General features: G+C 53.8%; 12 protein-coding genes across 12 annotated transcripts; 4 read left to right on the top strand and 8 right to left on the bottom strand.

The window, feature by feature from the left end:
* Positions 1-34: 34 nt before the first annotated feature.
* CLAFUR5_09884 (uncharacterized protein) lies at positions 35-640 on the bottom strand (the record flags this gene model as incomplete). Its single annotated transcript, XM_047909032.1, has 1 exon — positions 35-640. The coding sequence occupies one exon, from the start codon at positions 638-640 to the stop codon at positions 35-37; it is 606 nt and encodes a 201-aa protein (XP_047764525.1).
* A 709-nt stretch (positions 641-1349) lies between these two features.
* CLAFUR5_09883 (uncharacterized protein) lies at positions 1350-1769 on the bottom strand (the record flags this gene model as incomplete). The annotated part of the gene is made up of 1 exon (XM_047909031.1): positions 1350-1769. One exon carries the CDS (start codon positions 1767-1769, stop codon positions 1350-1352), a length of 420 nt encoding a protein of 139 aa, XP_047764522.1.
* Positions 1770-2385: 616 nt separating this feature from the next.
* On the bottom strand, positions 2386-3015 carry CLAFUR5_09882 (uncharacterized protein; the record flags this gene model as incomplete). Its single annotated transcript, XM_047909030.1, has 3 exons — positions 2386-2477; positions 2531-2767; positions 2877-3015. The coding sequence occupies 3 exons, from the start codon at positions 3013-3015 to the stop codon at positions 2386-2388; spliced, it is 468 nt and encodes a 155-aa protein (XP_047764523.1).
* Positions 3016-5789: 2774 nt separating this feature from the next.
* On the top strand, positions 5790-6497 carry CLAFUR5_09881 (uncharacterized protein; the record flags this gene model as incomplete). The annotated part of the gene is made up of 2 exons (XM_047909029.1): positions 5790-5999; positions 6057-6497. The coding sequence occupies 2 exons, from the start codon at positions 5790-5792 to the stop codon at positions 6495-6497; spliced, it is 651 nt and encodes a 216-aa protein (XP_047764223.1).
* Positions 6498-7069: 572 nt separating this feature from the next.
* Positions 7070-8540, top strand: CLAFUR5_09880 (putative glucan endo-1,3-beta-glucosidase eglC; the record flags this gene model as incomplete). The annotated part of the gene is made up of 2 exons (XM_047909028.1): positions 7070-7579; positions 7632-8540. 2 exons carry the CDS (start codon positions 7070-7072, stop codon positions 8538-8540), a joined length of 1419 nt encoding a protein of 472 aa, XP_047764611.1.
* A 279-nt stretch (positions 8541-8819) lies between these two features.
* CLAFUR5_09879 (Nitroalkane oxidase) lies at positions 8820-10213 on the bottom strand (the record flags this gene model as incomplete). The annotated part of the gene is made up of 3 exons (XM_047909027.1): positions 8820-8970; positions 9022-9656; positions 9713-10213. The coding sequence occupies 3 exons, from the start codon at positions 10211-10213 to the stop codon at positions 8820-8822; spliced, it is 1287 nt and encodes a 428-aa protein (XP_047764653.1).
* A 621-nt stretch (positions 10214-10834) lies between these two features.
* CLAFUR5_09878 (uncharacterized protein) lies at positions 10835-11849 on the bottom strand (the record flags this gene model as incomplete). Its single annotated transcript, XM_047909026.1, has 2 exons — positions 10835-11670; positions 11723-11849. 2 exons carry the CDS (start codon positions 11847-11849, stop codon positions 10835-10837), a joined length of 963 nt encoding a protein of 320 aa, XP_047764652.1.
* Positions 11850-13026: 1177 nt separating this feature from the next.
* Positions 13027-14593, bottom strand: CLAFUR5_09877 (N amino acid transport system protein; the record flags this gene model as incomplete). The annotated part of the gene is made up of 4 exons (XM_047909025.1): positions 13027-13237; positions 13291-13683; positions 13739-13780; positions 13833-14593. The coding sequence occupies 4 exons, from the start codon at positions 14591-14593 to the stop codon at positions 13027-13029; spliced, it is 1407 nt and encodes a 468-aa protein (XP_047764646.1).
* Positions 14594-14955: 362 nt separating this feature from the next.
* On the bottom strand, positions 14956-16747 carry CLAFUR5_09876 (uncharacterized protein; the record flags this gene model as incomplete). Its single annotated transcript, XM_047909024.1, has 5 exons — positions 14956-15117; positions 15178-15456; positions 15511-15624; positions 15681-15766; positions 15817-16747. 5 exons carry the CDS (start codon positions 16745-16747, stop codon positions 14956-14958), a joined length of 1572 nt encoding a protein of 523 aa, XP_047764645.1.
* Positions 16748-17617: 870 nt separating this feature from the next.
* Positions 17618-18903, top strand: CLAFUR5_09875 (uncharacterized protein; the record flags this gene model as incomplete). Its single annotated transcript, XM_047909023.1, has 4 exons — positions 17618-17905; positions 17962-18186; positions 18235-18377; positions 18429-18903. The coding sequence occupies 4 exons, from the start codon at positions 17618-17620 to the stop codon at positions 18901-18903; spliced, it is 1131 nt and encodes a 376-aa protein (XP_047764644.1).
* A 274-nt stretch (positions 18904-19177) lies between these two features.
* Positions 19178-20232, top strand: CLAFUR5_09874 (L-amino acid amidase; the record flags this gene model as incomplete). The annotated part of the gene is made up of 2 exons (XM_047909022.1): positions 19178-19382; positions 19442-20232. The coding sequence occupies 2 exons, from the start codon at positions 19178-19180 to the stop codon at positions 20230-20232; spliced, it is 996 nt and encodes a 331-aa protein (XP_047764643.1).
* Positions 20233-20433: 201 nt separating this feature from the next.
* On the bottom strand, positions 20434-21277 carry CLAFUR5_09873 (uncharacterized protein; the record flags this gene model as incomplete). The annotated part of the gene is made up of 2 exons (XM_047909021.1): positions 20434-21170; positions 21241-21277. 2 exons carry the CDS (start codon positions 21275-21277, stop codon positions 20434-20436), a joined length of 774 nt encoding a protein of 257 aa, XP_047764570.1.
* Between the last annotated feature and the right edge of the window lie 327 nt (positions 21278-21604).

The raw sequence follows: 21604 nt of genomic DNA, 5'->3' as shown, positions 1-21604 counted from the left end.
TGACTTCTTCTCCTGGACCGCACTTGAGACAAACCTAGTTCAAGATCTCGACTCGAAGTTGACGCTTGCCGTCTCCGAGGCGCACACTCTGCCATGATGCTTCGCGCTTGTATGGTAGACTATCGTCGAAGATGTCTTGTTTCGCTTTGCTGTAGTTCTCGCGTGCCCACTCCCGATCGACTTGCAGCTTGAGCACGATTTGGTCGACGGCGATTTGATGAGCGTCTTCGTCCCGTACGCGTTCGCGGTAGGTGAGGCCGGCGAATCTGAAAGGGTAGAGCGAGTTCCAGAGGCCTTTGGCGAGCAGCAGCTTGGTGAGGTGGAAGACGCGTAACTTTGGGCTAGCGCTTGGCTCCAGAAACACCTTGACCTTGTTCTTCTGCATTCCAATGGTGTCGTGGAAGACGGTGCTGACTCGGCCGAGGGCGAATAGCTCGAGTGGTGAGGTGATGTGGTCGAGGATGTTCTCGACCAGCTCGGGAATGGCGAACACTTTCGTGGAAGCTCGAGTGACTGGTTCCGAAGAGGTCGATGCTTCATCGCAGATCGTGAGATTGCTGAGGCATGCGGCGGCGTCGGAAAGTGCTTTTGTGGCAGACATCTGCATTGAGGTCAGTTGATGAATCCGTACTTTATTCATGTTACGACACTGGCTGTGGTAGGAGTGCTGCGGATAGTCTGCTACTTCTCGATCTCAGCGCGAGGGAAGTGCGGTCGAGCGCATAATGTTGTGCGTGGAAGATAGACCGGGTTGCTTCAAGCGGGGGTGAAGCGCAGCGCTTTATGAAGATTCTGTCTGTAAAATGGATCTCGCCCCGCAATTAAACTTCCTGCTACCAGCCAAGATTCACATGTGCCCCGCTTAAAGTTCGAGCGAGCACGTTCTACGTCGTGGTGCGTTTGCTTTTTACTCACGACTGGTCAGACATGATACAGCATGCCCCCCCCCCCCGCCGCCTCAAACAGCGAAGATTAAATGAATCACGGTTCCTGGAGTCAGATTCAAGAATTACTTGTGAAGATGTGGTAAACTTATGGTTTGAAAGTTCCGCTGGAGACCATCACTTTTGTGTAGGATATAATGAAGACAAGCATACAGAATATTTTGCTGGAGCTAATACAGATTTCGTTAATTAGACGCATTTCGAATATGAGACTGCACAAGAAGTTTATGAACCCAGTGTTAATACATTCTATCGAAGAGAAAGGCATATCCGCATTCCCATAACGTCCAAATTGCTATTGTACACCCTTGGCCCTGATCACTTCCAATTTACTATCGTACACGTCCCCTTTCTCACTCCGCTATCTCATGATCCCTCGCCCCCAACTGTCAAGCCTAGGCTCGATTAGTTGTTCGGACAGTTGAACCCGTATGGGTGCTTAGCCTTGATAGATGGGTACGCGCGATTGAATGCCTGCGATATCTGCCAGCCCTGGTTGTAGTCCCAGGCGACGAAAGAGATCTTGGTCATGCCCTTGTCGTCCTTGCAGCTCCAGCTGTCGATCTCAGGCACGCTGTCATCGTCCGTGAGTTGCTTCTTGATCGAGTCGCAGCCAGCACCGTTGATGTACGGGGCGCCGATGCGGAGTGTGTACTTAAGGACGGGCCCCTGCTGCTTTGCCTTGCACGAGAAGCAATCGAGGCACATTGCGGAAGAACGCTTGGTGAGGTTAGTATGGTCGAGGGTCTCCGTGGCGGAGTTGGCCGGGATGGGTGAGGCGGTGATCACGGCTGTGGTCGCGAGGAGGAGGGTGAGAACCTGCATGATGTGCAGGTGGGTTGTTGGCGGAGGTAAGTGGTGTGTTTGTGTGGTTGGTTTGGTAGAGTCGGTTGGATGTGTGTGGTTTTGAATGCAAAGGGTGGTGTTCTTGCAGTGGTGGATGGGACTCTGGGTAGAAGGAATGTGTAAAAGGACCGTGACCTCAAGGTATATATATGGAAGAGACCATCTTTGTCTTGATGTGTCGTGTGCTCAATGTGTTGTTGAGTATAATGGTCCTAGGGAATGTGTTGCGCAGTGTCATGAATGAATCGTGTGAACAGAATCAACGCATTATGATGTTGCAAGGCATTGATCTGCTATGCATGCGTGTCTCTGTTAGCCGGCAAGTCGGGAAGATCGATGTCTTTATCAAGCCAGACACTTATTTCGCTCAATGCCTTTGTTCCAAAGCTTGGCAGGCCTTATCCATTTAGCTATGTCGATGGATCGCCTTCAGCACACGCGGTCAGGAGTGGCCAAGGGCATCGCTCAGTTGACCGCGGTCGCCTTGTGACCCGATCAAGGGTCAGACTTTCGAGCAAGTCCTTTCGATCTTCGATCTCAACTTCGGGGATTCGCTCTACTCGATTCTTGTAGATCTCGATGCGTTGAGCTTGGGTTAGATCGTGGTACTAGATGGCCAAATGATTCGAGACTGAACGGCTACGTTGATTGATGTAATCCTATTGGTGGTGGTCATGATGATGATGCCTGCATAACGATCAGCCTAGAGGGTACTCGAGCGGTATATGCATGCAACTCACCATCGTAGTACTCCAAGCATCTCAAGAAAACAGAAACCATGGCATTCCTTTTCAGGTCAAATTTGGTTCGCTCTTCCACAAATACATCTGCTTCATCGATGAATAGCACAGCACCCCAACGAGCAGCATCGGCGAACACGTCAGATAATTTCCTCTCGACTTCCGGAGGCTCGATACCGATCTCCGCGACCGATACGGTAAAAAGTGGACGTCCAGTTGCGAGGGCGATGGTCTCAGCTACGGATGAAGTTCGTTAGCTATGGCGCTGTATGGAGAGTAAATGCTGATATGCACCGCGGCGATATGGGTTGGACAGACGGCGATGGCTTTATCCCTGGGCACTTACCAGTGAGAGTTTTGCCGACACCTGGAGGCCCATGCAGCATAACGGCAACGCCCTGACCTTTGCCCTCGATTAATGTCAAAAGCTTTAGCGTCAACCGGTCCACCGATACTCGATGACAGCGCCGACCTATGAGATTCATGCTCCTTGACCAGTGCCATGACAAGCCTTTTTGATTCAGGGTCAAGTTGCAGTTCCCTCTCGAAAGGCTCTGTCTCTCGGGTCTGCTCGAGATTAACGCGAGTGGCCTTATCAACGCTGAATTGACACCAGAGGCTCTTTTTCAACGCGAATCCAAGAAGCCTAGGAGGTAACATGGACAGGCGTTCCTCATTGTCCGTGAAGCGGCTTGTTTGATCAGTCAGTCCCCATTGCTGCAATGAGGACTTTGCGCAGCTTGAGCACAAACACTCGGTCTGAACCAATGTCGAGATCTTTCTCTCAAGCGGAGGTGTGTCACCCGTTTCAGAAGCATTCCTTTCCGACCGCAGGAAAACGTGATTGTCAAGTATGACGCGTGCTTGCTTCTCCACCAGATCAACGGATATCATCTCATTATCTCCCCGATCCCGGAAATGCTGCTGACGGTTGAGCAAACGAATCGTAGCCGCAAAGTCCAAGCGGCTAGAGACAGCTCCGTTGAGACCATTGGGGCTTACTAGAACCGCACCAGAATAGTGACACTGAAACGTGAACGGGTCCCCAGTGCACAGCTCACTATATTTCCGCCCACGCTCGACCACATGGCTGCGTAACTCACTGTTGTTGTACTGCCCCGCTTCGTTGGAGTAGTATTCTGTCGGGAACACTTCGAGACTATTGATTGGTCGCTCATCGCTGAAAGGCTTGATGTAGAAACCGTAATTGTAGCGCGAGTAACTACTTCCATCCCAGTCGAGACTGCCACATGTCACTCGAAAACTCTCGCCAGCCTCCAGTTCGAGATCAGAGCAACTTCGCAGCTCGAGCAGCTGCAATTCGGTCATGTAGGTCCGGGCATATATCTTCGAACAGTGGGGGAATAGGGTCCACAGAAGCTCAAACTTGATCTTGCCGAACGCTTTCATGGTGTCTCGCGATCGAAACCATGACTCTAGCGCTTCGATTGTAATGCCAAAGGACCGCCGACAAGACCTTGCTGATAATTGGATGGGTAGCCACTCTGCTCCAGATAGGAGCGTTGTGCCAAAGCTTATTCGAGTTGCGCAACCCGTGCCTCAAGGTACGATGCCATTGCGTGGCTCGATGTGTTGCTGTGGGGGCTTTGCTGAAACTATGAGTCGTTAGTCCGAAGTACCATCTGGTGTAGCACAAACCCATGCTGTGCTCGTTAGGCACGAATGAGCCGTCAGCCTGGCCTGCCATTTGATTGTTCGGATTTGTGCACGTATCGTATGGCACCGATCGCTTTGCATGAGAGGCGACGAGCTTTATGATTCTTCTGGAGCAGCAGCGTTGCGTCCTGGCCGAACAGGGACCTGACGCGACCCAGCTGCCCGCCAGGTGTCGATATGTCCATCTAGCCGCGCGCCTGCGATCGTACAGTGGAGCCCTCATACCGGTTGTGCTTATTGAGGGATCCAACTCGTATGTCATTCGTCCGAATTTACCTGGGGGTTGCATGATCTTCCAGACGAGCGTGACTGCAGACATGGTTGTTAAGCGAGCTGAGCACCACACGGCCGAAGCAGCAACACCGTCCGCAGGCAGAAATAGACCATCCTTGCTACAGATGCAGCGTGTTGCGGCACACTACCTCTCTGAGGAGAACTCCGAGACTGCGGAGGTGGACCGGTGAAGCGGTGAAGCGGCGATGGATGTCGCTCTGACGATGATCATGAAGTCTGGTCAATTGCTAACGAGCATCAAACTCACGAAGACCATGGTCTCACCCTCGTTATGGAGCCGGTAAAAGTTCAAGCCTGGCTCGCTGCGGGCGATAAACATTCTCCGTGAGCAGTGAGTCTTGACAATGCGTTGTACAATTGACTCATATATTTCAGATTGCTGGCGTCGATTCAGAGGCTCCATGATTCCAAAAGTGACTTGACATTGATCACAATCCCAGCGTCAGCGGCTGAGCGGAAACAGATCTGCTTTGACTGCACAAGATCCCTCTTCCCTGTACGGCTTGAACAGAGTGGACGTCGAACAGCAGATCAAAAGCCTCATCGAGGCCGACTCAGCTGCTTCAGATGAAGCAAAGGCCCAAAGCAAGTTCTATCATGCGCAGAATGCTCAGGATTCCAAGGTCTGCTTTGTACCTTTGCAGAGTTTCTTGGCAGCTTTTCAGGCATCGCAGAGCTGATCAAAGGAGCGGACTCGCAGTATGGAGGTCTCACATATGGTACAATATCGCTACTCCTGAGCGTGGCAGTCCACAAGCAGCAGCGCGAGGACAGCATTGAGCAAGCATTGCAAGAGCTTGCGTATGCCTTTCCCCGACTCCAAACGCTTCAGCGACCCAATCAAAAAGATAGCCTGCGTACTCTATTAGCAGACGTGTGCGGACTGGTCATCGAGTTTTGCCGCGAAACTGCTGAAGGCCTCGCGCCTCGAGGAAGCCTGCGAAGGCTCGCGAGTGCCATGTCTCCGAAGGAATCGAAGATGGAGACAGTCGCACAGATCCGCGGGCGGCTCCTGGAGATGTGCAAGGAGCGGGAAATCGTAATCCTGGAACTGAGATATATGATATGCGGGAACAGTTGCAGAAGTTGACAACGACAACAACAGATACGAACTGGCGCGTCAAAGAGGCACAGACCCACTGGCAGTCCGCAGACGATCGAGCACGTGATGCACATCTTGGCGATCTGCGTCGCGTCTTGAAAGCTCATCAACAGCAAGATCAAAGGCTGTTCTCGACAACGAGCATTCACGTCGTGAGTGCCAGAAGGGCACTCTGCAAAAGCCGACATGGGACATGCGCTGACCACGGAGCCAGCTTTCCAGGCCTGGATCAAGACTGAGCGCCCACTGCTACTTTTGGCAGGGCAGAACTGGCTTGGAGACAGCCAGACCGAGCTCAACTGGTCGTCTTATGCCATTCTCCTGATCATAGAAGGCTGTGAGCAGAAGCGGGCAGAGTTCCTGCTGAGCGGTCTGCCTGGTCCGACTCCAGTGGTGGTCTGCTACTTATGCCAGCCCACGTCCTTCGCCAGCAAGCACACACGACCGAGCTAGTCAGATGTTGTCCGTCATCTTGTATACCAGCTGGCAGCTCAACACCCGGAAGCGCTATGGCATCTGCGTAACGACATTGAAGATGCCGTTCAGTCTCAGCTCTGGCAGCACGATGATGATGACATGGCCTTTGGACAGATGTCAGCGCTGCTGGTACCAATACTGACCGCGTTCGATATACAGACAGAGATCACGATTGTCATTTACCGTCTGGACCGATGTCGATGGGCCAATGATCCCGCAGATGATCGAAACGATCTGGATATTGCAGTGCTTTCGCTCTTGTCTGTCCTGCGCGACGGGAAGCTACGATCATACAAGATCAAGATGGCTGTCGTCATGGATGCAATGCCGGCTAAGAGATTGCTCGTGCGACCTATGATCCGCCAACATGCATCCGTCAAACAACAGAAGATAGATTGGGATCAAGAGGTGGTCTAGAGCGTTGACACTGCGCCCTCAGCACAACGAGAACATGGACAAATAAGAGTGCCAATGTGAGAGGGTCATGACTTCCCACATGGGTGCTATCTCGCCGTCTGGTGTCCAACGTAAACGATGGTAAATGACCGCCAACAGCACTCCAATCGTGGCCGTTCTTCAGCGCGGTGTTCAACGTTGTCTCACCCATGTTGCGGAAATATCACGGCGTCTTGGCTTGGCAGCAAGGTAAGAAGGTGAATGACTGCCTCGTTGAAGTCTCGCGATCAAAGTGCCTTTCTACGACACCACCAACAACATTTCTTTCCTTTCAATGTATGGCGCAACGATCCTCCGCCAAGTCTCGGAACATCGTGGCAGAGTCGTGCGCTTTGGCTTTATCTAGCGCCAGCGGTTCCGCGGTCAACGCGTCTCTAGAAGCGAACCAAACTATTGCCCCTGGCCAAGGCTTGGGACCCGTCATCCTTTGTCTGGAGTGCGCATGCGTGGACCATCACAAAGGACTTCCTCTTCTCTCACCCCTTGTAACACGCTCTTCACCAATTTTCGTATCACCCACAGTCTTTTCAAAAATGCATTTCACACTCTCTCTTCTAGCCCTTGCTGGCGCGGCTACGGCCCAGATCCGTGGCTTCAACTATGGCGCTTTGTACGCCGACAACAGAGCCCGTATGTTGTCAGACTGGGAGGCAGACTTCAGGGCTGCGCAAGAGCTGCCGGGAGTTGGTGCTTTCACATCGGCTCGTCTTTTCACGATGGTCCAGGGATACTCGCAGAGCGACATTATCTCTGCTCTGCCAGCCGCGGTCGCCACAAACACATCGCTGTTGTTGGGTCTGTGGTGCAGCGGTGGTGACGCGGCTTTCCAGAACGAGATCACGGCCCTGCGTGCTGCGGTTCAGCAGTACGGAGAGCAGCTCCAGGGCAAGATCCTTGGTATTTCCATTGGATCTGAGGATCTTTACCGCATCTCGCCCACTGGTATCGAGAACGAGAGCGGTCCAGGTGCTGGACCACAGCAGCTTGTGAACTACGTTTCGCAGGCTCGCGAGGCTATCCAGGGTACCGCTTGGGCTGATGTTGTAAGCAACAACCCTATCGACATGACGAGCGACCATACTGACACATTGCCAGCCAATCGGCCACGTCGATACCTGGACTGCGTACGTCAACGCCTCCAACAACCCACTCATCGAAGCTCTCGATTTCCTGGGCGTCGACGCATACCCATACTTCGAGACCGTCAACGAGAACAGCATCGAGAACGCTGAAGGCCTCTTCTTCGACGCATACGACGCCACTGTCGGCGCCTCGATGGGCAAGCCGGTTTGGGTGACAGAAACGGGTTGGCCAGTGACTGGCCCACGGTCCGGCGCTGCCACTTCTGGAACTGAGAACGCCGAGAAATACTGGAAGGCTGTCGCATGCAAGCTCTTGGGCAAGACCAACACTTTCTGGTACCAGCTCAACGACGGAGCTGATCAAGAGGTTTCGTTCAAGGTCATCCCCGCCGATCGCCGTGCTCCTCTTTACGATCTCAGCTGCGAGGGCGCCGATACCACCCAGCCAACTGCCTCAGCTTCTGGCTCGCGCTCTGCTACTCAGGCCGCCGCTACCGCCACAGGTTCTTCCGCCACTTCGGGCGGTGCTGCCGCGGGTACTCCAAACGACGACGCCCAGAACGCCGCTCAGTCAGGTGCTAGCAGCGGATCTGGCTCCAGCAGCAGCGGATCTGGCTCCAGCAGCAGCGGATCTGGCTCCAGCAGCAGCGGATCGAGCTTCAGCAGCAGCGGATCTGGCTCCAGCAGCAGCGGGTCGAGCTCTGGCTCATCCAGCTCTGGCCAGCAAGGCACTTCATCCGGCTCTGGCTCATCATACCAGCCAGCAGCTGGCAACAACGCCACTCAAGGCAACACCACTTACACTGGACCATCGTACACTGGAAGCAACCCATCTTCGTACACTGGTGGCGCTTCTGCCATGGTTGGTAGTGCCGCCTCCGCTATGGTGCTCGCAGCTGCTGCGGCCGTTGCTTTCTTGTAGAGAGCAGGACCATAGCTGTAAAATGTAATCACAAAATGTCTAGCATGTAATGAGGCTTGGGGAAATGGCATAAGGGGCTATAGGACGCAGCATCACGTTCGTATGATGTATAGACATACACATTCTTTTGGGCAAGACAGAAATCGCTATCAGTAATTTTTCCGCCTCTATCTGCTCGCATAGAATTATGGGATGACACGTAGAGACTAAATGTGGTGGGAAGCAATATATGTATGACGATGTACAAGCAGCAACATGTACCATCATGCACTCATGCTCTCAAAGGCCACCCAAGGAATTGTAGTCTTCACTTTGGAAAATCCTCTCAAGCTGGCGCCTCCTGACTCCCATATTGCCTCCGTCGAACAAGGGCAGGCAGGATGCATCGCTCAGAAGCCGTGTAAATGGCTGGTCTTTGCGATATGAGGTCCTGCGAAACGTCAGCGAGACCGAACCACTACAATCAAACCTAAGCACTTACATCCCAACAGCACTCATAGCATCCGTCACACTCCTCACACAATTATCCGAAGCAAAGATCTTCGCCTCGTAGCACAGCTCCTGCCTCGACTTCACATCTCCCGGCCCATTCTCCAGCGAATGCAACGCCTTCCAGGTTAACAACCTCGAAGCATCGACTCGCATCTTGATATCGATCAGCAAGTCCGCAACACTCTGCCTCTCGATGATCGGCACGCTCCCACCGCGACTGTCTGACTTCGCAAAAGCAAGAGCAGCGTCGAAAGCTGCACGCATGATGCTCACGGAGAATGCGCCGACTAAAGCAGCAGAGGCTGTGAAGGACATTTCGATTAGAGATGCGGCTGCTTCGCCTTCGGCTAGGACGTTGTCGACTGGGACACGCAGACCCGAGTATCTGCTGTGTGGTCCTGAGTGAGCTGGGAAGCCCATCAACTCTGGTTCATCGAGGATCGTGTAAGCGGAGGGGTGGTTCTGTGCGATAATATCGCGGGTGACCAGCAGGATGATCACTGATGATCGGGGTTCGACGTCCTTGTCGTCGCCGTTGGTTTGGCCTTCAACGATCTTGCGGCAGACAACGCACTGTAGGTCTGCGCCTTTGCCATCCCAGCCGCCACTGTTGGTTGTCCATAACTACAACAGGATTAGCTGGACATGCCGCCAGGTTCTTCGACAGCAACCATACTTGCCTTCTCCCCTTCCACAATCCACTCATCTCCCTCCTTCCTTGCCGTAGTCCTCAACCCCTTGCCACCCGTCTCCAACCAATTTGCCGTACCACCCGGCTCAGAATGCACAAGACTAGCCAAAGGCTCTCCTTCACCAGTCAAGAACGGCTTCAGATACTCCTTCTGCAACCTCTCATGTCCACTCATGATCAGCGGCGTCAAACCCAGTCCGGTCGCAGCTACAGTCAGCGTCACACTCGTGTCCGCTGCGAAGAGCTCCTCCAAAGTTACTGCAGCATCTACAAGCGACTCGTTCGCACCACCTAAAGCCGTGGGAATCTGTCCTTTGATCATACCGCCAGCTGTGGCCATGCGGTAGAACTGGCGAGTAGATCTGAAGCGCTCGGATTGGGAGGCATGTTTGGAGTAGACGGCGTGAGCACCCTTGAGGACTTGGTCTGCGAAGCCGGCCGCTTCTTTGCGCATTTGCTGTTGCGTTGGGGAGAGGATGAAGTCGATCATGATCGATGTCGTTGTCGATAAGCTGCAGAGAGCGATATCAGTGCATGCGCCAGTGTTGGCAACGAGCAAGTGCTGATAGTCTTCACAACGGCAAGTATTCGTCTAACTTGACAGAGTGACAAAGAGCAGCAGTTTCGCTGGCACAGTCCTGCTCGTGAGCTTTCTACTGTCAAATCTGCGGGCAGCTCTAGAGCTCAGCTTGCTAATAATCCTTGATGTTGATCAGTACGAGCTGAGGGTACCTGCAGCTCTGAAGCGAGCTCAGACTAGGATGCTGCTCACGGAGGATCACGTCTCCCGAAGTGGTAAGAGGTGTTGCTGGGATACTGTCGTTGGATTCTCTACGTGAATGAAGGCATAATTGTCGACAGGAGACCAACTGGAGGCGTCTAAGCTCGATCAGTATGCAGGAGCGATACCCGCCAGTGTTTCTGCGGAATACCGGCGTTGTGGTGTTGCTTCTGTCCGGCGTGATATAAATCTGATGTGAAGGCCCTTGTACTTTCAAATCAGAGTCGTTCCAAGAAGCAGAGTGTCCTTCAAACCTCAAGACTGATATTGAGATGACAGCGAACTGAAGTTGCATTTGTAATGTTACTGCCCTCTATTCGGCAATGCCCTTCAAGCCAGCGTGTTCGGGTCACGATTAGCTGAGGCCGCATCGCAAGCCTCAGGGTTATTGCCAACAACCTGCGCACAAGCGCTGAAACCATCCTGATTGCTGTATACACCGCTCTTATCTGGGCTCGCCTGCATCAACGTGCCTGACGTGACACCAAGTCCATCAGCACCCGGTCCCAAAGTGACATCGCCGTTGCGGAAGACTGGCATGGCCGTCACGTTCGTGAAGTAGGCTGCGTTCCTCTGGCATTGTCCGGATGGAAGGATGATGGGCTGGTTGGCCAACTCCTTGAATGTCTTCTGAGTGTATCGAGAAGTGCTAGCCGTGGTGAAGGCGAAGTCGGCCGCTTCGGGATAAACTCCTGGTCCTGAGATCGGGTTGGGTATAAGTGCCCACTTGGCCTGTGCGAAGAGGTTGCCTGCGCCTTGATCCTGATATGCAGCAGCTTCAGGCGCGAATTGTCCGAGTCTGAGAGGGTTTCCGGCGAACAGCAAGGTTGATGCCACTGCAGGTACCAATCCGTTCGGCAGAGGGCCGTCAGGACCAGCGATGTAAGAGTTCAAACCCGCCGCCAGGGGAGCTGGGTTTCCGTTCTGGCTGACGTATGTAGCATAGATGTTGCTGTTTAGCAGGGGTCCATCGATTTGCAAGACAGACATGCGGATATCGTCGGTAAGACCGATAGACACCATGACCGGGTGTTGACCAGCCGGGAAGCCGTTAGGGAATAATGTTGGGTCGGATGGGACGTCGAGGAGCGTCAGCGCTTGGAGTGGGAAAGCTGCTTTGACGGCACTCTGAACTGCTGCCTTTGGCACGGGGACGATGAACCAGGCTATGGAAATGTATCAGTATCCGCAAGAGTAACGTGAGGCGGGCCTACTTACTGCTGTTCGTGGACATAGTGCGTATGTTTGGGTTGTACACACTGACAGTGTTCCTGCATTGCGCCTCAGTGCCGATGATAGAGGCCAGCCAGACGGCCAGCCCAAGGGTGGATGAAACGCTGAACATATCGAACAGAGAGCTACAGATGTCGAGCAACCTCGGCGAGACCCATCGAGACTGGACGTTGCAATCCTTATACCTCTCTCATGCAAAATACCCACTGCCAACATCTAGTCGCAGTGACGTGCCTGATAGGCATGCTTCGAACGGGTTCAACGTCCCTCGAAACCTTCTTCTACGCGGCCTTACTGCGATGGCCTGAAAGCTCTCTGATCGGCATGTTTTGATTGACAGAACGTGGCCGGGAAGTCCCTGTAAGCTGTTAGTGAATTTGGTTGAGCTTGCGCCACGCCGTCAGAAGACATGATGCCTCGAGAACAGTCGAAGTGCTGCGGCACTTGCCATGAGACAACAATGCCTTCGTGTTGGCAGTCCTGGACGTTGGCCCTTGACTCGTACGAGCAAACACCACTGCAATAGTCGGTATTTCGCACCGGAGCACTTGTATAACAGCCTTCGTGTACTCAAGCAAGCTGCTAGATGTCACAAGAAACCCGCCATCCCGAGCGCGTGCGAGCATTCGTTTCGGACCTGCATCCGCAACAGGTGTGTCCACAGGTGTCGCAGTGGGCATAGTGCTCGTCGACGTAGCAGGAGAGTCATGTCAGAGGTCGAGCTGTTGCAGACTACTGCGTGACTCGCTGGCACTACTGCTCACTACCTCCGCAAAGAGATAGATGATGAAGATCGCACCGCGTCCGGGAAATGCAGCGGCTTCGGCATTGAGGTTGAGCATAATCAGGAGTGGGCTCCGAGGTGCCGTGGGTGCATCGTTGGGAGGACATATGCTGGAGCAGTTCGCGTGAATGAAGGGTTGGATGTTGATGTGCGTGCGTGAAGGGAACGTGGTGTTTCCGATCTGAAGCGGCGAAAAGTTGGTCAGACTTCTGCCAAGAGCAGGGGTTCTGAAGTTCGCCCCCTTGCAGGGCCAATTGTTCACGACTCTATCAGATACCTGCATTGTCACATGCATAGACTGGAGTCAATGAGGCTTTGTCGCCATTCATCCCAGTCGTACGAGTTTGCCCTTTCGTGGACAAGCAGTTCTACCCATGGTGGACCGCAGGAATCAGGATGCGAAGTTCCACCTTGCTCAAAGTACGAAAGCACTGCTGCTGTTCAAATCACTACTGTCATATCCGAGTACACCACCCAAGATTGTCATAAACGCTATACAAATAAGCTAAGAAGTTCCGCAGCTGAAAGGCGCCGTGATCGTGCCATTGGCGTATGCGTCCACGATAGCACGAATCGTCACATACAGACCGGCAACGCAAATGAACAAACCGACGACAATGGTCAGGACTGCCATCAAGGTGCCGCCCCATCTCTTTCGCCAGCTCCTGATGCCCTCTCCATCATGGTAAGCGTCATGCAGCCAGAACATACCAGCACTGGAGATCTGTCAGCTCGGTATCGATTGAACGGGTGCACTGCCAAAACTTACATTCCATAGGTGAACCATGCCGCAAACAGGGATGCAGTGATACCAATCAAGTAGTTGAAGATAGGTACTCCCACTGCGAACACGAAGGCAATGGCGCTGAAGATTGCAACTAGCGAAACCCAAACAACCCAGCCCAGGACTGTGTGGTCGTGAAGGTGGCGAGAATGTCGGAAGAATCGAACGAAGATGATCTTGCTGGCGGTATGCACGTAGAGTGCGCCTGCGATGAGCAGATTTGGAAGAGCGATACCGTAGGCCGCCTTCGCCCATGCAGTCTCGAGAGACGAAAAGGATGGCGAGAGGACTGCGCTGCCGATGAAGCCGTAGGTGACACCGGCGAAGATGGCGTAGTATGTGGTGGCAAAGCCTTGCAGAGTGTATGCAGCCTTCACGCTGTAAAATCGTCAGCCTGAGTCGGATGAGGCGATATGGCGTTCTCGCTACTTACGCATCTTGAGGCCTCTTCATCTCAGACATGAGTGCGAAGAACCTAATCCTCGTCAGTCCTGCGTCAAAGGGATGTTGGAGCATATGCTACTCACATGAAGTGACCGCAGTATGCAAAGACCGGGTTCGTGATCGAGAAGAACGCCGTGTAGAAATCGCTGGAGCGTGCCGCAACCACAGACCGGCCTTCCACTGGATGAGTGCCAGCACCAACCATGCCAACGATTCCAGCAATCGTAATGCTGAGCACACTGGGAATAGAAATCCACCCAAGTCCATCGAACGTTCGCGGCAAGGCGCACAGGAACGTGGCAGCGGCAAAGATCCCCGTGAACGATACATTGCAGAGTCCATTACTGCTCAAATTCGACAGCGCAATCTGCCCCGAAAGCATCTGTCCGCCCGCGAGAAGAAACGCAAACGCGATCGTTCCAAAGGAAAAAACCTCGCGCCCAACAACTCCAAACATAATCTTTCCCGCATCGCCCATATTGTGCACCTCCGGATGTCGCAGCTTGAACCGCACCAGCAGAACCGAGGTATACGCCGCAAAGATTCCCAGAAAGATAATCAAAACGAGACCCGGGGCCATCCCGACGACCGCCAGCGACGAAGGCAGCGAGAGCATCCCATTCGACACAATCTCCGCAATCATCAACACGCTCACAATCTGCCATGAGAGCGTTTTGTACTTGATGTCGTGGTGCTCCTCGTGGCCGAAAACGTCGCGGCTGTCATAATCGCCATTGCCGCGTGGTGAGTCCTGGCCCGAGGCGTCGTAGGCGTTGTACGTGTAGTCTTCGGATTTCGACATGGTCCGGAGTGGATGCACGTCGCTTCTCGACGAGCCCAGCATGGTGTGTCGGTGTCGCACGGCGTGGCGTCCCTCTCGTCGGCGAAGGGTGGAAGTGTAAGTCGAAACACGAAGGCGTCGGCAACGTGGGTGCTACTGGTGATAAAGATGGGGCAAGCTGCAAGCTGCTCATGGCTAGCTTCATTTAGGCAGGTGGATGGTGCAAAGCCGTGCCGATCTTTTGGCAAGCCACGTGCAGCCGTGCTCAACGCGTGTGCTCCATCTCTGGTCTCGTGGAGCGAAAGTTTGATCCTGCGATATTGCTCTGCTTGGATAAGATGTGGATGGCAAATTAGCCATACGGGACGGGTGTGAAGAGGCACGGGAGGGTGCCAGAAAAGTCGTCATGCCATGATTCATTACTTTTAGTCCAGTTTTCGCACGTACTCTACGGGCCCAGAGTATCTGAAACGCGCCCATACGAGGTAGAACACAATGCCCCATACTGCGACAACAGTGAATACCAGTGAAGACCAGTTCATAGACATTACGGTCAATGCTGGTAGCGGTGTTGGCGGGAAGAAGGCCTAGCGTTCAATTAGTATGTGGAGATCAGGGGATCTTACATCAGATTTCTTCGCACTTACCATGACAAAGACCACCGACAAAAAGCTCATTGCTAGCAGATTGACTAGCAATCCATATCGGCCGAGCTGAAACTGCGAAGGTAGCATTGGCTGTTTTGAGAGTCGCCGCCATACAAAACAACCAATGCACATGCCGTAAGACACCATGAGCGTTCCGTTGGTAAGGGAAATTAAGCTGTTGAAGGCGACCGTACTTCCGATGTTGATTAGCGAAAGAAGGCACGCGATTGTTGTGGAGCAGATCACGGCATTCAGAGGTACGTCCAAACGTGGGCTGACCTGTTCAAACGTCAGTTTGAAGCAAGACACATCTCTAGGTGAACAAGAACGTACTCTTGATAGCCAGGCAGCAAACGGTGTACCATCATCTCGCGCAAAGGCAAAGATCTGGCGTGATGCAGAGGCCTGAATTGAGATGGCACTTGCAGCGTCCATGAGGATAATGATCTGCGGCATGTCAGCACTTGCTAGCTGCGAGGGTGTCATCCTGCGGGTCAGCCTACCGCTGCCATGGCATTCGTTGCAGGTCTTGAACCGGTTGTGTTGTAGAAGATCTGTATGAAGGGATAGTTCGTGGGCGTGTTGACCACTGGGCTGCGTTAGTATAGCAGATGTGTGCACCATTCCAGCTTCACTCACCAGACTCAAGATCGCCTATGCAGTATGCAACAGTAATGGCTGTGACCCATCCCAGTGCACCGTTAAGGGAAGTTGCCCACATCATAGACCGTGGCAGTGTATACGCTGCATCCTTGAGTTCTTCCGACATGTGTACTGATGCGTCTGCTCCAAGTAGGGGCACCACACTGGCCTGCATACCAATCAAAGCAGACAGTCCAGCGCTATGCCAACCAGGGTCCTGAAATGCTTGCCAGGCATACTCGGAGGAGGAGCGCGGTGAGAGAATCCAAAGAGGAGCCAGAATGCAGAAAATGCCGTAGACGTGGACGACCAAGATAGTACCTTCGACCAGATGCAGTCGCGTAGCCAGGAAGATATTGAATAGAGCACCGCAGACCAGGACCGCGATGACGAGCAGTGTTCCGTGCCACCGCTCGTAAACGTAGGAAGGATAGTTCAACACCAGAAGTCCTTGAATGATAGTGCCGGCCTGGAATGCAATTGATGCTTGAAGAGCCTGCCATCCGAGCACTCCAAGCCATCCAACAAAGTAACTCAGAACCTTTTGATACTTTCTCGGTGAGAACTCGCTAACCCAATGATATTGGCCACCTGTAGTCGGCGCCATCGATCCCATTTCTGCCATGGAGGCATATACCGCAGTGAAGCCCATCCATGATATCAGCCACGTCCAGATGAGTCCCGCGGTCCCACCATTTTGAAGCGCAATGCTCAAGCTGCTCAGCTGAGACTCCCACGAGCACATCAAGATAGCACTGAAGCCGAACATCGTGACCAGCTTGAAATTCCTCTGCAGTACTTGAGTCTTCCCCATCCTCGCCATGTCTCTCTGGTCGTTGGCATTTCCGCCCCTCGTGGCCTTGTAGGCGCCGCCATCACTGTGGACGGACCTGTCCTTGGAGTCCATGGTGGTCGACGATGTAGTCATGCTCCAGCGGATCACTCACTCGGGATACAAAAACATGCCTGGCGATTTCTTCAGTTACGCAATAGTCGGCATTGTTGGTGTTGGTGATGGTCTCGGCCGGAGGATCCTGATCCAGAGGGCAAGGCCCGTCGCAGGATGGGCGGGCGCCGGTTCTCTCGCCAATCTCCTATCACGTGCAGCAGAGGAGTGTGGGATGGGTGGCCGAGAAGGCGACACTACCGAATCATGCTGCAGCTAAGTGGCTTTGGGGCGCGACCAGCAAGACCCGAAGCTTATTGCAGGTGGCGTCCTCTTGCGCCATTGGCCGGTAGGCGACGACCCCATGCCGGAGCAAAATTCTTCGTTGTTGATCGGCGGTGTCATGTTTGGTTGACGGCTGGGAATTCTCCAGCTGTCGCAGTGTCGTGTCGTGTCGTGTCGAGATGAGGAAGTGATGTCGAGGTTCTCCCTTCTGGGATCTGCTGTGCGGCCAAGTCGGGGCAGGCATGTCACGGACTGCTGGCGAGGCAAATCCAACTTCACATCCTGCTGCACTCTGCACAGTGCACATCCTTTGCATTCTTCCGCGCCTATCACTGCGCTGCGTTGTCGGGAGCTTGCAGATTGGCGCAGTAACCATAAACGTCGGTTACACCAACCGCCGGAGCTTAATAGATGGGCGGCGGGAACGTCGTATGCCGACCATGCCTCCGACACGATTGGCTCCCGCCTTGCACTTCTCGGTAAGCGGCCGGTCGTGTTGCTCTTCCTCCTCACCACAGCAGCTATCTCGCCGGATGCTCGCCTGCTGGTGATATGAACATGCCCATGCCGACATGCTAGCACCACCGCGCGGAGCAGCGACAGCATCATGACACCGGCCACACCAGCATGGCTATACCCGATACACTGACACCGCCACTGGCCGTCATCAACCAGGATGACCAAAGAGGCGTCCTGTGGACTGTCGGAGTGATATGTTTTGCCTTCATCTACCTCACATTTGCCGTCCGGCTCTTTGTGCGATGGAGGAGATTCCAGATCGACGACTATGCCATCCTGGTGGCATGCGTGCTCATTCTGGCGGAAGTGGCCGTGTCCTTCGCAGCCGTGGCGATGGGGTTGGGAACCACGGCCTCGACACTACAAAGTGCAGACCGCATACGGACTCTTTGGCAGGTGAGTGGACAGGTCTGGGTGTTTTGGCAAGCTTGATGACTGATGTTTGCGAACAGCTATTCATGGCCAGCGAAGCATTCTACGTGCTAGCCACCTGGACCGCAAAGGCCGCCGTGCTTTTGACAGTTCGGGGGCTATTATCCAGAGATGCGAGAATGCGGATTGTCTTTCACTTGACACTCGCTGTCGTGGCCGCGCTCGGTCTGGCTTCGCTTCTTGCGGTCATAGTACAGTGCGGCAGCGGTAGTCTCATGCCGAATGTAGACGGGCATTGTCATCAGGTATGTGCACAATGATCAGATGCTGGGAGTCTACTAACACCGACATAGCAACCTCGCTGGATAGCTGTAGCGATTGCAGACACTGTCACAGAGATCTGGGGCTTCTCGCTTTTCTGTAAGATTGTCTGGTCCCTCCAGATGAAGTGGAATTACAAATGGACTTCAGCGGCCATTCTTGGCCTTCGGCTCTTGTACGTGCTCTCACACACACACACATTTCCCTCACGTACTGACCGACATAGCTGCATCGCATTCGCGGGTGTCCATGCGCACTACGTTTCCGCCTTTGAACAGGACCCTAACCCAGCTGTCCGCATCATACAGCCACTGGCTTGGCAGCAGGTCGGCCTCACTTGGTCACTGCTGTCCGCCATGGTCGTGGCTTTGAGACCGTTCCTCAGGGACTTCCACACTGGCTTCGGTATGGACCTGGCCACAAGAAACGATAGCACCTATGGACATGGGAGTAACAAGTTCTCGCCCAAGGGATATCGGCTCAAGGAGCTGTCTGGAGGTCGCCATACACAATCAAGATCTGGCCACAGAGATGTCAGCAATGAACCTCCGCCAAAGGGTGAACAGTTCCGGGCAGACGACATACAATATTCAGCAGCAATTTACCACGGCGCACGGAAACCCAGCGAAGGAAGCACGCAGTCTCACGAGCCCATCATCAGACGCGAAGTCGAATATACTGTTACATACGAAACATCATGAACATCTAGATACCCATCTCAGCACCACTGAGCTCCCTGGTCAACTCTCTGTTCGATATGGTTCGAAAGATCCTTCATGCTCGTCCCTGGCGCTAGCTAGCCACGACCCACCTGTCACGCAAACAGCATGCAAGTGCGGGGTACACCTAGCCTCAGAGAAACACGTTGTATAAAGCTATGAGCTGTAGCTGTACTACCTCGCGAAGCCTTGAACGCCGGATTTACAGATCTGAGACACCTACTAGATCTATACATCATCACGACAGCGAACGATCATGTCTTACAACATCCCAGACGAGAACACTCCCAAGCCTCCTGGTCAGGTTCGACCATATCCAAAAGAAACCTCGACAGGCTCAGTCGAATTCACAGTCCCCAAGACTGGCGAGAAGGGAACAACAATCTACAGAATATGGGGCAAACTATCCCCCGATGTGACTCCCTTGATCTGTCTCCACGGCGGACCAGGAATGCTGCACCGTAAGCGCACACCATCACCAACTACCTTAACCACAGGGATCACTGACATTCACTCCCAGACTACATCCGCCCCATCTCCCTAATCGCCAGCGATTACAACATCCCCGTAATAATGTACGACCAACTCGGCTGCGGCGACAACACCCACCTCCCCCACCACAAACACGACACCAGCTTCTTCACCTTCGCCCTGCACATCGCGGAGCTTGAAAACCTCAAACAACACCTCGGAATAACCACCTTCTACCTCCTCGGCCAATCCTGCGGCGGCATGGAAGCAATCGAATACGCCATCGACCACCGCCCAAAAGGCCTCAAAAAACTCATCATCTCCAACTCCCCCGCGGCAATGCCAACCTGGAGCAAAGTCTGCAACGGCCTCCGCGGCAACCTACCACAAGACGTCCAAGACGCCCTAGACACACACGAAGCCGCCGGCACAACCGACTCCAAACCCTACCAAGACGCCACCCTCGCCTTCTACCGCCGCCACCTCTGCCGCGTGCACCCTTTCCCCGCCGACCTCGAAGCCTCCCTCGCCGGCATCGCAGACGACAACACCGTCTACGCCACCATGAACGGACCGTCTGAGTTTACTGTGGTGGGCACTGTGAAGGATTGGGATTATGTTGGGAAGTTGGGGACGATTGATGAGGATCTCGTGCCTGGCGGGGTGTTGTTGATTAATGGGAAATATGATGAGGCGCAGGATGAGGTTGTGTGGCCGTTTTTTAAGGGGATTCGGGCGAGGTGTAAGTGGGTTACGTTTGCGTTGAGTAGCCATACGCCGTTTTTGGAGGAGACGGAGAGTTATGTGAAGACGCTGGGGGAGTTTTTGATGGCGGAATAAGAGTGGACAAGGTGGTGGGAAGAGATCATATCGACAGTAGAGTGCTAGACCGCGCAAAATCAATGATATTTGGTATGCAAGAATTATCCTTGCTACCACGTTCCCCTACCGAATCACACAGGCACCCACGGCCTCATCCACCACGGCTCACCATCCCCACCCGCATCCGCATCCGTATCCAACGGACCATACCCCCCACCCTCACCACCCCTCCCTCTCTCCCCCCGGCCCGTCCACAATCCTCAACCCCTCCTCCATCTCCTCCCCAAGCCTCTCCGCCGCCTTCCCAGTATCCTGCCAATACAACTCGCTCCCATCATGGTAATGAAACCCTCTGTGCTCCGAACCCCCCTGAATACAACACCGACACGTAACGAAATTCATGGCCCTCAACATCCATATCCTCAGAAACCGCTTCCAGCCAGGCAGCATCGTTTCGAGGTCATAGCCTAGGGCGGCCTGGACTTGGAAGAATAAGAGGTCGCAGAGGTCGTTGAGGAGTTTGTTGGGCCGCTCTTTGAAGGTGCTGGAGGGTGGGGTGAAGAGGTTTTGGAAGTGTTTGAGTGCGGAGGCGGTGGCGGACGAGTGCGCGAAGGAGGTTTCGGGAGGTTGGATCCAGGGTGGGGTGGTGAGGCTTTGGAGGGCGGAGGGGGCGGCGTCGTTGAGGAGTTGGGTGGGGAAGGTGAAGTAGTTGCGACGGGTGATGTCGTAGTCTTCGGCGTCGAGGGCGAGCCAGCCGTCGTGGGCGTTGTGGTACTTTTGGAGCGCGGCGTGCTCGTCGAATGCCTTGACTTCATCTTTGTCGTTTGCTTGGAGGATGAAGGCGGAGCATTCTTTGCAGGTTGCGGCTCGACATTGCTTGTCTGTGAGTGCTTCGAACTCTTCTTCACAAAGTGAGATGTCGTGATCGCAAGGCAACGCAACTCGACAGGTTCCGCCTACGAAATGGCGTCAGCTCACAACATCCTTCGAGTACGGTCGTCGAAGACGCGCTGGGAAAAGCTGTACTGGTGATCTCGGAGTGCCGAACATCCACGATGCCCATCGACCATTCCAGCGCATCGAGTCTTGCCTGTGGAGATCGTTATTCAGACCCGCGAGGCGATTGTCTGCGGCAAGATATCGTGGACATTTGTGCGCCTGAAATAGCCATGATGGAGTTCCTACATCGAGTCCACCAGCCAAGAAGCCATGCTCGCGCTTCGTGCCGGATGGCCTCGGAGTGTCGTCTAAGGTCAAGCACTTGACCAGGCAGACTAGGAAATGGTCCCATCTTCCATGGATTATATATCGGACAGTGTCGAACGTCTTCGACAAGGCGGTCTAGCCGTAAGTTTCAATCGTCAGATGTGCAGGCAGAAGGATCGAACGA

This window comes from Fulvia fulva, chromosome 7 (genome assembly GCF_020509005.1).
Source record: "Fulvia fulva chromosome 7, complete sequence".
In the NCBI taxonomy this organism is placed as follows: Eukaryota; Fungi; Ascomycota; class Dothideomycetes; order Mycosphaerellales; family Mycosphaerellaceae; genus Fulvia; species Fulvia fulva.
The sequence above is the reverse complement of the archived record's forward strand: the minus strand, read 5'-3'. Positions and strand labels throughout refer to the sequence as shown.